A 16,850-nucleotide genomic window follows, 5' to 3' on the forward strand; every position below is an offset into this window, starting at 1 on the left:
GGTGGAGTAGCTATCTATTCCAGGCACAATTTAATGAGTGAAGCTATCAGAATCCCATGTCATGACCTATGTGTGGAACAAGTCTTCGAGTATGCTATCTGCAAAGTGTCTGTCGGTACTGATACTATTATCTGCATTTCAGTGTATCGTTCACCCTCTGGTGATTTCCAATTATTTCTTGGGAAATTTGATAGCCTCCTCAGATGGGTAATGGATACATATCAGGATGTCAGTATCATTGTAGCTGGTGATTTTAATTGTAACTTTCTATGTGAGACCCCTGATAAAACTGATTTTATAAACCTGTTACAAACTTTATCATTAACTCCATTGATTAATGATATACCCACACGAGTATCTCATGCATCAGCATCATTGATCGATAACATATTTACTAATATCAACATCTCCATTGTTAAATCAACAGTCATTGATAGCGATATATCAGACCATTTTCCTGTGTATGGTGAAGTTTCCATGGACTAACCCATACCATATAGCGCCAACGTGATAGAGCAGCATTTAAAGGTACTCCACATTAACATTCAATGTGTACGCAACAAGACCCTTGATCTAGAAGTTTTTGTGAGTGACCATAAACCAGACGTTCTCTGCCTTAACGAACATTGGCTTTCGGCCGACGAAGTGAACACTTTCCATCTGCCCGGCTACATTGTAGCAGATTTTTTTAGTCGATCTATGCTAAAAAATGGTGGCGTCTTAATCCTCGTATCTCGGAATTTAAGATACATCCCTGTGAAAGTCCCCTATGATAGGCTGAACGAAGAACAAGTGTTTGAATCTTGCATGACTAAAATTGAACTTGACAAGAGAGAAATCTATTTAGTGACCGTCTATCGCTCTCCTTCCAGCAGTTTCAATATTTTTCTCGACAAACTATCCGAACTTCTTGAACTAATTCATAATGACGTTGAGAATCCTTTTCTTATCATTACTGGAGACTTCAACTGCAATGTTCTTCAAGATTCTAGAGAAAAATGGGAATTGTTAGATATTCTTTCTTCTTTCAATCTGAATATCACAAATGATGAACCAACAAGAGTTAGTCATACTTCCGTGACCCTCATTGATTACATCTGTACGAATTCTGACCCGATGACTGTTGAAACTAAAGTTGTTGTGTCTCATATATCAGATCATTTCCCATTACTTTGCAAAATTGAAGTTAGTTCTTCAAAAATGAGTTCAACCTCATATAAGAGACTCTTCTCTGAAGAAAATATTATCACTTTCTGTGAATTGCTAAATTCTCATGATTGGTCTAGCATTTATCACATGTCCTCTTTTGATGACAGCTTCAATCTCTTTTACTCATCATACCTAGAGTACTTCGACTATTGCTTTCCCATCTTGCCAGTAAAAAGTAGAAGTTATTCAAGGACAAGCTACAAAAAACCTTGGGTCTCGCAAGAAATTCGTAACTTATCGAGGTACATGAAAGACATGGCTCTGTACTTCAATGGTAAAACGGACCCCACTGATAGACGCGAGTATACTGTCTTGAAAAAGAATTATAGGTATATCCTTCAGAATGCCAAGAAGACATACAATAACCAAAGAATTAATAATGCAGCAAATAAAACTAAAGAAATTTGGAAAATTGTTAAAGAATCGAAACATAGCAAGAGTAATAGGTCAGACTTTAAACTCTTGAACTCCCAGGACAATACCATTTTGGATGATAATTTTCAAATGGCCTCTGCCCTCAATGATTTTTTTCTGTCACATCAACTACCCAAATTGAATCAACATACTAAATATTCCCGAACAGTAACACCTTGTAATTCCTTATTTCTTCAGCCTTGTTCTGATTCAGAATTAAGGAATGTTATCCGGAAACTAAGCAATAAGTTTACTGCTGGCCTTGATGAGATTCCAATGGTTGTAATAAAGCGTTCTTTCCATGCAATCATGTCCCCATTATTATTCTTGATCAATGAATCTTTACGGTTAGGCATTTTTCCAGGTCCACTCAAAGTAGCAAAGATCATCCCTCTATACAAAGGTAAGGGCAGTCGACAGAGGATGAATTCATATCGTCCAATCTCTCTACTGAATCAGTTCAGTAAGATTTTTGAGGTAGTATTTTATTCACGTCTCATAGCTTATTTGGAATCTCAAAAATTATTATCCACCGCCCAACATGGCTTTAGGAAATCAAGGTCTACTACTACTGCCACTTACCAGGTTGTGAATAAAATATTAGATGATCTGGATAACAGACTAGAATCACTTATTCTCTCCTTTGACTTTTCTAAAGCGTTTGACTGTGTCAATCACGGTCTATTACTGCAAAAACTTGAAATGTTTGGAATTAGAGGTGCAGGCTACAAGTGGATTGAGTCTTACCTGAGTGATAGGCGACAAAGTGTTGTCCTTAGAAGGGATGGAACCAATTTTATGTCCCCTGAGAAAAAAATTGTCATGGGCGTTCCCCAGGGCTCAGTTCTGGGACCAGTTCTGTTCCTTTTATTTATAAATGACCTCCCAGATATGTTTAAATATGTACCAGGTGTACTTCCAGTATTGTACGCTGATGATACCAATGTTTTAGTGTCTGCCACATCAATGGAAAGCCTGACCTTAAAATCTAATGATGCAGCACGTGTCTTACAAGAGTGGTGTAATCAAAATTCTCTCCTCCTCAATGTGGAGAAATCTAATTTAATTTACTTTTGCAACAAGAATAAACAGCAATCACAGATCTCTGTCAAGACTGATGGTAAACCTATTCCACAAAACCTCAGTTCCTCTTTCCTGGGTGTAACTCTTGATAATCAAATATCTTGGGAGGAACATATTCAGAAGCTTCGCAGTAAATTGAGTTCTGTCTGTTTTTTGATCCTGTCTATCCGAAAAACTGTAGATATTGATGTACTATTATCAATTTATTATGGTGAATTCTACTCACATGTAATGTTTAGTATACTCTTCTGGGGCCCTAGACCCAATTCCAAAATAATCTTCAAAATTCAAAAGAGGATACTCCGTATTATCGGCAAGGTGCCTGTTTATGCTCCATGTCGCCCTCTTTTTAAGAAAGTCAACATTTTACCTCTCCCCTGTGTATATATGTATGCTGTAATTGTCTGTGCAAAAAAGAATCTTTCGAATTATGCAACAAATAGTGATTACCACTGTCATTATACAAGGAGTTCTACAAGCCTCCATCAAACATTTACAAGAACCAAGAACTCAAGTTATGCACCTTGGCACATGGGCCTACTGCTATTTAACAAACTCCCACCAGAAGTGAAGGGAGTCAAAAACATATATCTCTTCAAATCAAAGCTTCATGAGTTTCTTTTGAAAAAGTTATTTTATTCTGTGGATGATTTTCTTCATCCATAACACCTTGCTTTTTACATGATGTATGGTAATACCTTGTAGTTTTTTGTATCTATGTATTTTTGTACCATAATTGACGTGTCCTATATTTGTAAGAACAAATCGCCGGACAAATAAATTATTATTATTATTATCTCAGCAGTTAAGAAATCAAGAGGGAGACGAAGTAAGGTGATCTCTGGCCCCAACTAGCTATGTGATGCAATATGAAGTCTTCACCCCTCCAATACCCAAAAATACAAAATGTAACAGTATCTTTATGATTCTCCATTCACCAAAAATTCAGTTATTTGCAAAACTAATTTTTTGGGCAGCATATTGGAGAATGATCGTTTGCAGAAACAATAAGAGGCAACATACTCTAAACCAGATAAGCACCAAGGAAATTCTATCGTAAGAATAATTGAACAGCTTTTCATTTTCCCAGCATCATCAGCTGGAGAGGAAAGTCTTTTCCACTTTTAACTTAGTTCATTCAAAATTGCAGAATAAATTAGGACACAATAAAGCTGCAACGTTAGTTGTCTTATAGAAGCATTTAAATGATAGCCATCCAAAGTAGGTGTCCTCATTGCACAGTTTTGATAGGAATACTATATGATAAGTACATGGTTTTCTTTTTGTATATACGAACTTCTCAATATAAAAACACTTGTTAACCATGATTAGTGAGTGACATGAGGTATTTATTAATATCCTATATCACTCACTTTGTCTGTAATTGGCATTATAGTGCATGATAACTTATATTTGCTCTTCATGCTGTAAAATATGCAACTTCGTTGTAAAATTTTTGTTTAATCTAATTGTCCAATGTTGTCTTTTTCCTTTATTGTGCCTTCATTTATGTGACATAGTGCACTGCCTTCCCCTTGTAATTAGAAGAAAAAACAATTTTTTCCTTGATCCCACATTTACTTTGGGCTGACAGACCGACTACTCACTTACACTCACTCTCATTAAAAATTGATGCAAGTCATGGAATTTTTCTAAGAATTAAATGTGGCTCAAGTTATTATCTGTCAATTTTACTGATGATTTTCTTTGCGCTAATTGTATTTTCTATTGAAAAACTGAAATGTAAGATTTTTAAAAATTTTCATGCTACATGCATTCCTACAGTATCATTTATATTTAACAGCCACCATTGTGCTGATAATTGTCAAATCATTGTATGAATTAAGACATAAAAATCAAAATTATACACATACAGCTTCCTTTTCTTGACTCTTTAAAAATCAAACATATAGATCACATTATGATTTAAATCACCTGATTTTTTAAAAATAAAAATCGAGTGATTTAAATCGTGATTTGAATCATGATTTAAATCGAAGTGATTTAAATCAATCAACCCTGCTAAGTAGGGCAGTAAAGGAAGATGAAAGTGTTAAGTTTAAATATAAAATTTGAAATTATCATGGAAGATAGGATGAATGAGACTATGTGGCTAAAAAGTACAAAATTTCACTCAGTACTTTATCATGTAGATTAAAAAATTGGATAAATTGAAAAATCTAGTGAGCACATGACTTAGGGAGTTCATTGACTCAAATTTGCTGCTCTAAACATGAGGATATTGATGATCCTCTATTTAAGTGGCCCATAGCAAAGAATTATGAAAGAAAAAATCCTTCTTCCTATTTCCTAACCAGCTTTGCATTTGTCTTCCCAAAATCCAAAGCAAGGTTGAATCTTCCATTAAGCCCACTTCCTTGTTCTCTTGGTGTTACAACCCCTTCGTTCTTTGTTTTACTCCCCTCCCATTATGTGTTTCACTCTCCTCTTGTCAAACCTCATGCCTACTTCACTTCTCAAGATTGCCAAAATAAAGCTTACTGAAGTGGCATATTGGTTGCTAGTTTCAATGATGATGATTGAAGAGCAATGCGTGGATTATTAGATAATCATGCATGAATTATCAAGCAGAAATCTATCCTTAGCACCTGAAATCCTCTGCCCTGACTCTGATGTGTTCCTTTTATGCACCGAGCAAAACTCACCCAAACTACGCTGGCAACTCCTAAACAAATGAAATTTTAAACATTCACCGATTGCTTATTCCATACTAATTAGCTAAATTAGATTAAGACGAGCTTACTGAGTGTTACATTCAGGGGTTATGTTACCCACTGATAATCATTTTGATGTCCAGAATATAATGTGCTGAACTTAAGTATCTTAAACGAGGGCTATCTTTTCTGAGAAATGGTGGGGTAAGAGAAATACTTTGGAAGGGAGAGAGCATGCCCTCAGGCAAAGAGGAAGGAATGAACTAAGAAAGAGATGGAAGAGTGTGCTCTTCCTTGGCACAACTGTGTCCTTTTCTGGTTACCAATCGTCTAGGACCTTATTACATAACTTGGTTTTGGAATTTCATCATCAAAACTGGACTATGTGTGCATGGATGATGATCTTTAGGTAAGCAAAACTTGTGTGGATATTGGGGACAGTGCTGTGGTAAGGACCAGCCAAGGAAGCAGTATAAAATGAAATAGCTGTGGTTTAGCGGAATAAAATTCCATCTTGTTCTTGTCTTATATGGCTTTCATACAAGCTATAATGGTGGCGTTGATTTTGATTTCCCAAAAATTAATGCCATAATAGAAGAGACTGTGGTGTATCATTTGCCACAGTGAGAAGTTGGATTTGTATTTGATTCCCAACCGGACGACCATTCAAATCTTGGTGCCAGCTGGTATTTTTTCGGTCCATTCCAGAGAAATTCCAGAATGTTTGCTGAAGTTTTGGCATTTGAGAGAGTTCGCTGCTAATGTATGAACAAGCCATCTCAGCTACCAAAGCAATCTGTATTCTGAAGTGGAAATAAACGCTCCTCTACAGCAGCTACATAAGAATTTCATTCAGCTTAGCAAACACTACTGTGGTGACCCCGACAACAAACCACCATGGCAGACGCAGAGCAACTTGCCAAAATTCAGGAGAAACTCAAGGAACTCCATCAGCAACTCATCGCACAGCAAATAAAACACAGCCAACAGCTAACATTTATTCGAGACACTGTTGCCATCTCCCACATCACTCCAAAACTGCCTTATTTTTGGCCAGCTCAATCTGCAGTATGGATCGCCAAGGTCGAAGCACAATTTTCTCTGGCCAACATCACCTCAGACCAGGCTAAATATGATTACTTTGTGGGAAATCTGGACCATTGTTTTGTCAGTGAAATTAGCGACCTTAAAATGAATCCACCTGCTGCAAATCGTTATTAGACACTGAAAAATCTATTGATACAGAGCATCTCTGTCTCTGGTATATAGTCTGAGGTTTCAGGCGAGATGGAGTGGAAACGTGACATAATGAAAATGAAAAAGCAGGAGCAATTTCCACAATTTTACATTTATTAATACAACCGGTTTCGCTTTTCAGCATCATCAGGTGGTACCTGATGATGCTGAAAAGCGAAACCGGTCGTATTAATAAATGTAAAATTGTGGAAATTGCTCCTGCTTTTTCATTTTCATCTCTGTCTCTGATGATCAACAGGTGTGGCAACTTCTCAAAGCAAAAGAGCTAGGTGATACCTAGCCTTCTCAACTGCTAGGACGCATGCAGTTCTTTATAGGCACCACACATGTGGAGGACTCATTCCTGCACACCTTCTAGTTACTATGTCTTCCCCTCAATGAGGAGTCCATCCTCCAAGGTCAGGTTACTACACTTCCACTCGATCAACGTGCAGATGTGGCCAACCGCATTGTTGCTGTTGCTCTGCCTCTGATTGCACCCGACATCCATGCTGTGTGCCATTCACCTGACAATTCCGGCATTGGCCCAATGGGCTGAGGATATCTCAAAGCAGCTCCAAGGTCTATTAACTTGTCTAAGCAATCCTCCACACTCACAGACTTGGACTTGGGACAGATCTCTACCTCATCACACTCGCTCCACAGACATTACCTGTGATTTGTCACTACGTTCACAAATTTGTGGTCGAAGCAAGACACTGTATCCAACTATGCTCCACAAATGTAGTGAGTCTGGTAAACTCATACAGCGACTCGTAATGGTGACCGCAAGCCATTAAATCATAGGCTGCCATCTCAGCCTCACCGACTGCCTCTCCCAATGGCATTTCCTCATAGACGAAGGATCAAATCTCTCGATCAAATTATGCCCCGAACAATGGACCTGTGCTGACTATGAGCTCTTCGCAGCCAATAACAGCCGAATCCGTACCTACTGTACTTTACTTCCACGCCTTCAGTTCGGCCTCCCAAGTGACTTTCTTTGGAGATTCATTGTTGCCGACATTACTGAGCCAATCATCGGGGCAGATTTCCTAACCCACTTTCACCTCGTTCCTAACATGGCCACCGAGCAGCTCATCGACATAAACACTGGCCATTCTACATAAAGTCATCGCAGTCGATCCTCCCAAGACAGCGTGAGCACTTTGTCAGATTCTTCATCTTACCATGACCTCCTGGCCGAGTTTCCTGGTATCACCCGGCCATCAGAGACTCCCCAGAAGATCCATCATCACACTAAGCATCACATACACCTACAACCTGGACCCCTGATCTACTACTGTGCCCGATGTCTGGCCCTGGATCGACTTCGAGATGCATAGGCAGAATTTGAGCTACGAATACACAAAGGCACTGTTCGTCGCTCACACACCTTCTACGCCTCACCATTTCTCATGGCTCCCAAGAAGGACAGTAGCTTGCAACCTTGTGGTGACTACAGAGCCCTCAACGCCAGCGCAATCTCGGACCAATACCCAGTCTGCCATCTGAAACATTTCTCCCATGCTCTTCAGGGATGCACCATCTTCAGCGTTATTGACTGTGCCAAGGCCTTCACTCAAATTCCAATGGCTGCTCAAGACATCTAAAAGATTTGGCCTTTTTGAGTTCATATTTATGCCACATGGAACTCGTAATGCTGCTCAAACATGGCAGTGCTTAATCGACGAAGCTCCTGAAGGCCTAAGTTTTTCCTTTCCTTTCATAGATGATATCTTTGGAAAGTCCATGGTGGCTACACACTATGTACAACTTTCAACTAAATTTTGTGGCAATCTTGTGGAAGTTCCCTCACTCTTAATTGGCACATTTGAAAGAATATTGTTACTTTCACCCTTCATGACTATTGTAATCTGAAACTCTTTATTTCATCTCGATGCGTCAACTGTGTCTTAGGGGGTTAATGGTCTTTGTGGGTGTATGGCAAAGGCATGAGGCAAACTCCCCATACCACTTTATGCCACATTGATGTTGCTGAGGAGGGTTAGGTTGGGGGAGGTAAGAAATTTTATGTGATTGGCCTCGATGAAGTCGATTTTCAGCATATATTGCAACACTCCACAGCTATGCCTTTTGGGGTGCAGGAAATATGGATTTCAAAGTAATAGTGAAAGGAAGGTACAGCCTCAGGTTGATCATTAAAGAATAGGGTGGTTTCCTATTATTTTTTTATTGCTTAAATCGAAAGATTATTACTCCTGGAGTACGTATTTCACGCTTTTAGATTTCTAAATGAGGGTATCTATTTTTTGTGATTAAATGAAAAGTAAAAATTTTCAAGTGCGCGAAAACGTGACGGCTAAGTATGAATGCTGGGAAAACTCCCTGTGACGTCATCCTGGTTCCTGCTGCTGCAGGTGAGGTGACCTCGGGGAAAGTCTTTGAGTGTTGATACTACACAGGATGCTAGCAGGTAGCAGAGTACCCTGCTAGATGGTAGCGCTTGGCTTAAATAAGGTTTATTAATACCTTATCAAACGAAGGAAACTTTCCGACCTTAGCCAGTTTTAATAGGTGATTATTAAGACATGTTTCTCTGAGCTCTGTGCCTCATGCATGCATTGGTAATCTCAGATGATGTAAAACTCCTATCTACTCGTATAGAATTTAGGTCCCTGTGGTGTCACGTGGAGTGGCATCGCATGGGCGCCAATCTGGCCTTTTTTAAATGAGGATAAAATTGACCATTACCATTCGTCTAAACCAGTATTTATAAAACCAAATAATTTGTATGTTATGAATACACTAATGGTGGTTAACGAATCGCAATCAATGCCTTTCGTTTTCTTTGATGAAGGAAACTACCCTATTGCAATTTATTCTTTTGATGGTAAGTTATAGTTAGTTTAAGTCCAGCTGGATTACCACGATGACCTGAGGAAATGAAAGTATTTATTTCATTTCCTAATGTGGAATACTTCTCCTAAATCTCTATAGTCCTATAGTTGGTCTGTAAACGAGTCAGTCAAATGTGAAGTTTGAAGGAGAGAAAAAACTACTGGCATCGGCCTGGTGTGGCTCCAGTCCGTCACTACCAGAGCTTAAAATACCACGCACATCCCTGTTATGTACATATTTTTTTAGTGCAGATATGTTGGGTGATTTTTGAAAACATTATTTATTTGATTGATATATTTTTCAGAGTGTTGTGCCCCTAAATGAGGACTGTGGTGTAATTGAATGGGTGCCGAATTTAATTGGCTTGCGGTCACTCCTCTCGACCATTTATGCCAAAATGGGAAAAGCAACATCAGCTACGGAACTGAGAAAACTAATGTGTGGTAATTATTTTCTTAAGCTTGTACGCATTTATTTTCTGCCTTTGTAAGATGTGTCAAAACTACTTATGATGTTTGTCTTATCTAACTATCCCATCCTTCATTTTCTTCTACGGCATTTCTATTGTGCAAGTTTCTTAAATTCATGTTTTCTCTGTGGCAATATGTAGATCTGTAAAATAGTACAGGAGCCTTTATGTTTACTTTTCGTATAGCTAACTATATTATTTTTCTCTGACATACTAGCATCCTTGGGCCATTGAAAACTGAGCGTTCCTTGGCCTTACCAGCAAGCTTTTTCCGTGCACTTCTGTGGGGGAAGGCAGTTACAACCCTGTTATTTCTGGAAAAATTGAAAAGATGATAATTTTCAAGGTGGCTCTCCAATCCAAATTTTTATTTCACCTGCTTAATAAACAATCTTAAAAATAATTTATGCATTTATACCTAAAAGCCACTTCTCTATGCATGTTGGATCTCAAGACACATTATCACAGTGAGGTATTGCGTACCAGGCTCCACGGTAATGAACCACCCTTCAATAATCAATCCGACATAACTGGAGATGATGTCACTCTTGGATTATTCTATCACTTTTCTGTTTTTTACAATGACTTGGTAGACATTTGTTGGGCATCACCTCAATTATCTTTCATTTCTGCCCTTGGTGCTCGGGATATCACGCTAAGAGTGAGTTTGCGCCACCCCAAGCTGACATTTTGGGTGGCATGTGGGTTGCTAAGACCAATGAAGGGTCTGGGAGAAGTCCGGACTTGGATAAAATATCCCTAAATCAGGAAAGGCCGACTATGATTGCTAGTAGTTGTCTAAATTCTGGTAACACTTGCAATTTTCCTTTTCATGCCTGTATCAATGCGTGTCAATTTTTTTGCATGGAAGAAGGCTAGTCTTTTTTGTGAAAACTCAGTTTTTTAAATCTAATTTTATTGCTGATGAATCATTTAAATTCTAATGTATCAAGGCAATGTGATTGCATTTTCATCTTTTCAGAATGAAAATGCCTGTACACCTGACATGATATTATGTGAATTTAGCTCTTGATTGAGCTGCTGGTTTGAGACTTAGTTATTTTTATTGTGTTACAGCTTTGAAGGACCCATTGAGCAAGAAAAGGTCTGTTTTCCTTGAAAAACTACTCCCCAGGCACCCTCCAGTTTTTGATTTATGGTTTCAGCAAACTTTCTCGGATCCTCAGGGATGGTGAGTACTGATTAATTTATGGACTTACTGATTTTGTGATAATTTTTATTTTTATGTCGTGTGTTTAGGCTATTTCTACTATTTTACATGGTGATTGTATGGTTAGGGTGGACCTTATTTTTAAAATTTTCGAATTTCTTTTGGTATGCTCATGAGTTTTGTTCCATTTGGTGGGAAAAAAAAGTTGCGAAAATTATTTTTGTCATCCGATGACGGGAAAACATGCCGCATTGCACTTGAAGTTTTGAAATTTTGGTATTTTTGGGTGTTTTTCGGACGTAACTGAATATGATGTCACTTTCGGATTATTCTATCACTTTTCTGTTTTTTATTTTTTTAAGTACTGCTGAATAGTTTAAAAACCACAAAACCTGGGTAAAACCTTAAGTTGTTTCACTGAGCGCAAGCACACGATAAAGAGAATGACCAAATTATTGATGTCGTTGATGTTTCCGGTTCGAGTCGCCAAAGTTGTATCGTTACGTGATTGTTTTCCCAGCGTTCAATTTGCGTGGTGCGAGATTACAATGGAAATAATTTGTAATTACTGAGAATTTTAAGTTGATAGACAGGATCATTTTAGTTGCAATTGATGATTAATGTGTTCATACCTTGACAGGAAAATATATATATAGTCCTAATAAAATATACACCTATATATGTAATAGATGCTGCAAGATGATTTGTAAAATGATTTTAGCCAGACTTTGTTGGGAAAATTTTGCTGGCATTAAGGTGGACGACTTTTTAGAATCATCAAGCTTGAAACTTGGATCGTGTTCAGATGACTGCTGACCACAGCACATGCATTACCACATTTAGCTTCATATTTTTTGTATATAAAGGCCAAGGGAGTTAGACCAAATTTGCACAGCAAGTACACGTGTAAAAATGGGCGAATTCTCAACTTATTACTTACACCAAATTTCGACTCAGGATACATGAGTAAATTTCTCCCTGTGCTGTATGGGTTCTTGTAGTGATAGCAGAGTAATAAGGCCTTGAGCAAGAGGACCTTTCTACCATATGTGAAAAAGTCTGCTTTGAACCAATCATACTTTTGATTAAGTTTTATGTTTGGCTGGAAACCCAATATGTTTCAAGAATTTCTCTAGCTGAGTTAATTAGACCATATTTTGCAATTGATAACGCACGCGTTATCATACAAAAATGTTCAGATAACCAAAAGAAATGACGATGTGCGTTAAGTAATAAAAATGGAAAAATTCAAACATTTACATATATATGTAAACAATAATTTAAAGAAGTCTCACAAAAATAAATTAGTCTGTAAGCATGTCTTTCTAATTGCATTCTACTTTATACAGATCTGCCACTGTTACAGTTATTTCATCTAGTAAATCTGTGAGAAAATGAAGAAACAATTAATTTCTATACTTCATTTCTATACTTCTAATGTGTGTAACATCTTTATTCTAGTACATAGTACTTCATGAATACGCCGTATTATATAGACATGCCCATAAACACATGATGGGATAGGGAGATCACTCAAATCTGGTAAATTCGTCATCTGAATCACAATAAAATGAATCAAGTGCATGTAGTATCTCTTCAGGCACATCACCAAGTTCACTCTCCAAAGTTAACTCTGCTGAAGAAGTTCTTCATTTCTGGAGGTCAACTGCTGCATGAGTACCGTGGGATAGTTACATTGGTCAAGATCAGCTATCCCCCTCCTTTCAGCACTAGCCCCCCCTCTGAGGCTTTCCTCCTCTCCGAAATAAAAAAGGTCCCAGCTCGCGCAGGGATCATATTACGAAGATCTTAGCTTCGAAAAAAATATCAAGTTACACGAGAACAATAGAAACTTGTTTCGCACCCCCCCTTTTCTCACCCACTGACCTTTTTCAGCCTACCTGCTTCAAAGTTCCCAGTTTCTGGAGGTCAACTGCTGCATGAATCACCTAATAGCCCAAAAGGTGTCTAACAATGACTTTTGGCAATTGATATTTCACCTTTATTGGATTGAAATACTATTAGTAATGTGTGCGTAATTTAAAAAAGAATAAACCAAACGCGACACATATCTGACTTTATTTAAGCGTTTAACTTAAGGAAATAAATGTCACAATACGACGGAGACTTAGCATTCTGGCGAGACTCGATATGAGCAGCAGAGCTTCTCCCAAGTTGATGCAGTATTTTTTCCGAAAACATATGTCAAGTTACAATTTGTGAGTTGTGCTATAAATCTCTAATGTTACAGTCACAGACGAAGGGATATTTTCTCAGGGTATTTGGTTTCCCCCTAATAGCAATTTGAATTCATCTTCTTATCTCGTGAGAACTTCCAAAGATGGACTGAAAATGATTGAAGAAAATCCGGTGGAGATAAGAGCTTGTATTTTGCAAAATGCCTCAGATTGTCCGTTAGCACTTGACAGCAGGAGTGGGGGTAAAGCGAGCTACCTGTTGAAAATAAGAAGTTGGATGAAGCTGAGTATCAGATGGGCGTGCTGCTGAAATGGCATTTGGTAGATAAGAATGTATACATCAGACAGAAATCTATCGTAGCAGTGTAAATGCCGAGACGGCATGCAATCATTTTTTGCGAGGTGGTGTGTCCCCTTAGAATATTTGAAAGAGATGTTAGTTGAATCAACTAAATGCCCAATTGTTTCCATAAAATTAAAATATTCCATTAATCAGCTTAATTCCTGTTCGAATCCTTTAAAGGAAATCAAAATTACTCCCCAAAATCTTGTGTTTCCTGCTGCATAGGCAACCTAGTCAAATATTCCCACATTCATCGTTTAGTATTCGAATATTCGAGCAATGATTTAATATTCAAATTCGATATTCGAGTTCGAGAAATCTGCTATTCGACCCATCTCTATTTAAAAGATTTATTGACGGATAAATCCAGCGGTTGGATCTTTTTTGTAAATCAACCTGGAATTATTGCCAGTTTGGAATACATACTTGTTCACTAACTGTTTCGTGTTTTCAGTAATATGAGCACAGCAATACTCCATTATCAATAAAGATTTTGGTTTGAAAAAGGATTGTTTCCTTTTTTCCTACACGGTTTCAACCCACACTTTCATACTCTCTTGATTAATCCATCCCTTCTCATTAGCAGCAATCAAGATGCCTTTCGGGAAGTTTCCTTTGGGCAATGTTTTCCTCTTAAAAATGATCAAAGGTGGAAGGTGGTTTCCACTATCAGAGGCTACCCATAAGACAATGGTAAGGTTAGACTTCTCGTTTCCATTTGTGGTTACAGAAACTTCTTTGGATCCTTTTAAATGTACTGTCCTGGAACCAGGAAGATCAAAACTAACTGGCACTTCATCCATATTGCCGAAATGTGCAGGATCCACATCACACAGATTTTCTTTGACGTATAGTCTAAATTTCTCTCCCTTGGCCTCCCAGTCGTGGGGTAGTTTTTGCCTAACACTCGAAGATGTACGAATACTCAGATTATTTTGCTCCATGACTCTAAATCACCACGATGGGCAGGCTTTGTATTTTGTATTCTTCTGCTAGTCCTTTGCCTTCAGCAACAGGCTAGCTGTTGACACTTAGCTTCCTTTCGCCCTCTCAGAAATGACCCATTTGAGAAGAGTTTTTTCAAGTTCAGGCCAGAAGCATTTCCTGAATCTCATTGCACGTTTCTTTTGGTGTAAACGCTTGATCACCTCTTCTCCCATCCTCCATTCCGGTATGCTGGGCTCTCCCACGCTAAATTTTCTGGCAGCCTCATGATTTCCTTTTTCTTTCGGGAAATTGACGACTTCTAGCTTAAACATCGCTTTATACGATTTTCTTCCAGTATTTTTTTTCTCCATCAGTAATTTTCTTGAGAAAATTCTTACTCGTACAAGCTTAGCTCAATACAGGTTTGAGATAATTATCATGTAGATGGCACTTCCATAGAACTTGGAGGGGTTGGAGGGTGTCTAGATCAGCTGAATGCTGATATTAACAAAGCGAAGCCTGGGCGTGCGGTATCTATACACATTTATTATAAATAGGAAGGTTTGGGTGTGCATTATACGTAAGGTGCACAGTAGCAATTGAAAAATACGGTAATTATGATATTAATTACCATATTTTTCAATTTCAATTTTATTAATTATTCTGTGCATGAAAACTTACTGATTTTTTTCAATAAATGGTTGTCTTTTCTTGCCAGCTGCTCCGAAAGAACAGGAGGCACACCACGATCATAATCAATGGTTGAAAACCACAAAAAGCTTGTGAAAGTATCATCACTGCATTTATTTGCAATAAACCCTGTTGATCGAATAGTATAAAAAAGTAATTTGTTAGTGATTTGGCGATGCCTGTGGTTGGAAGTTTGGGCAACAAAAATAGCTGCTGCTTCAGAGTACTCCTATTGAGTCTTTTCTCATAAAAATGTCTTGGTCAATTCAAATGACATTCTATTTTTAACCCTCTTAGTGCTAACTTAGTGCCTGGGGTACTAGTGTGAAATGTGATGTGTGAATTAATGATATGTAGCACTTCAGAAAAAATTATAATTTCATTATTCAATTTAGAATTACATTTTCTTAGACATTTCATTTTGAATTAGTTTTAAGAATTTTAACAATAGCATATGTGGGAGCCAATATATCGGCCCAAGACACTGAGAGGGTTAATACTTTTAGTTGTCCCTCTTCCTTTCTCACAACAAGTTATGGAATAATCACTGCAACATAACTGCAGTCTGCTATGAAACTGGGCTCTAAATAACTTGACCATGTGCATCATGTAATGCGTTCTCATTTTTTTTCAGGTATATGGCACGAAATGCGTATACACGAACAACTGCAGTGATGTCTATTGTGGGATATGTGCTCGGTCTTGGTGATAGGCATGGAGAGAATGTTATGTTTGATTCTACTAATGGGGATACGGTTCATGTGGATTTTAGCTGCATTTTCAATATGGTAAGTCTATCTAAATTTTTTTCACTTTTTACACATGGTTTGAAATTTCTTTGTTTCAGTTAAGAGAGCATGTAAGCTTTTGTATCCCATTTAATATTCATTGTTACACATGGATAACCAACAAGAAAATAACTTTGAGAACCTCCGCATGATTATTTATTACACAACCATGGCTTCGATGAACAGTCAATATCATCAGTAAATATTTACTGAATTTAGAGAACATATTCCTGAAATAGCAAAGCCAATAGGAGTGAGATGACAAAGTCTACAGGCTGATTAGTTGGGAGCATGGGAAGCGGATTTGGGGAAGGAGGAGGTAGGGTAGGAAGGAGGGTGGGTAGGGGTGACTCTGAGAGAAACTTGAAGCACAGCCAAGGGGAGGAGGTGCGCCCTGTCGATTTCTGTAACAATAACGCCTGTTTGTTGTCTGTTCAGTTGGCTGTTCGTTCCCTGTTCCTTGACCAAGAGAGAACAGGCAGGCGACTGTTCGTAGAATGTAAATTGGAACGCCTTGTCTGTGAGAAAAGGGTTACTTGTCTGTTCACTCCCTGTTAAGGAAGCGCCATTCTCTGTTCCTTACTTGTTGGACCACAGCCAGTGAACAGGTGGGGGACTGTTCGCTATCTGTTCGTTGCCTGTTTTTTTAGGCTGTTAGTTCCCTGTTCCTTGTCCGAGTGACAACAGCCAGGCGACTGTTGGTAGAATGTAAATTGGAACGCCTAGTCTGTTCCTTACCTGTTTGCTGTTGCTAATTTGGACATAATAGACAATAGATAATTTAT

General features: G+C 38.2%; 1 protein-coding gene across 1 annotated transcript in view; it reads left to right on the top strand.

Annotated features, from left to right (window-relative positions):
* Window positions 1–16,850, top strand: part of LOC124171934 (serine/threonine-protein kinase atr-like) — a 176,967-nt gene that overhangs the window by 152,386 nt on the left and 7,731 nt on the right. Inside the window, exons 37-39 of the mRNA XM_046551370.1 lie at window positions 9,784–9,922; window positions 11,026–11,140; window positions 15,912–16,065. Coding sequence (XP_046407326.1) covers window positions 9,784–9,922; window positions 11,026–11,140; window positions 15,912–16,065 — 408 coding nt within the window. The remainder of the gene's footprint in view (window positions 1–9,783; window positions 9,923–11,025; window positions 11,141–15,911; window positions 16,066–16,850) is intronic.

The sequence above is a fragment of the Ischnura elegans genome, chromosome X, assembly GCF_921293095.1.
Source record: "Ischnura elegans chromosome X, ioIscEleg1.1, whole genome shotgun sequence".
NCBI classification, from domain to species: domain Eukaryota; kingdom Metazoa; phylum Arthropoda; class Insecta; order Odonata; family Coenagrionidae; genus Ischnura; species Ischnura elegans.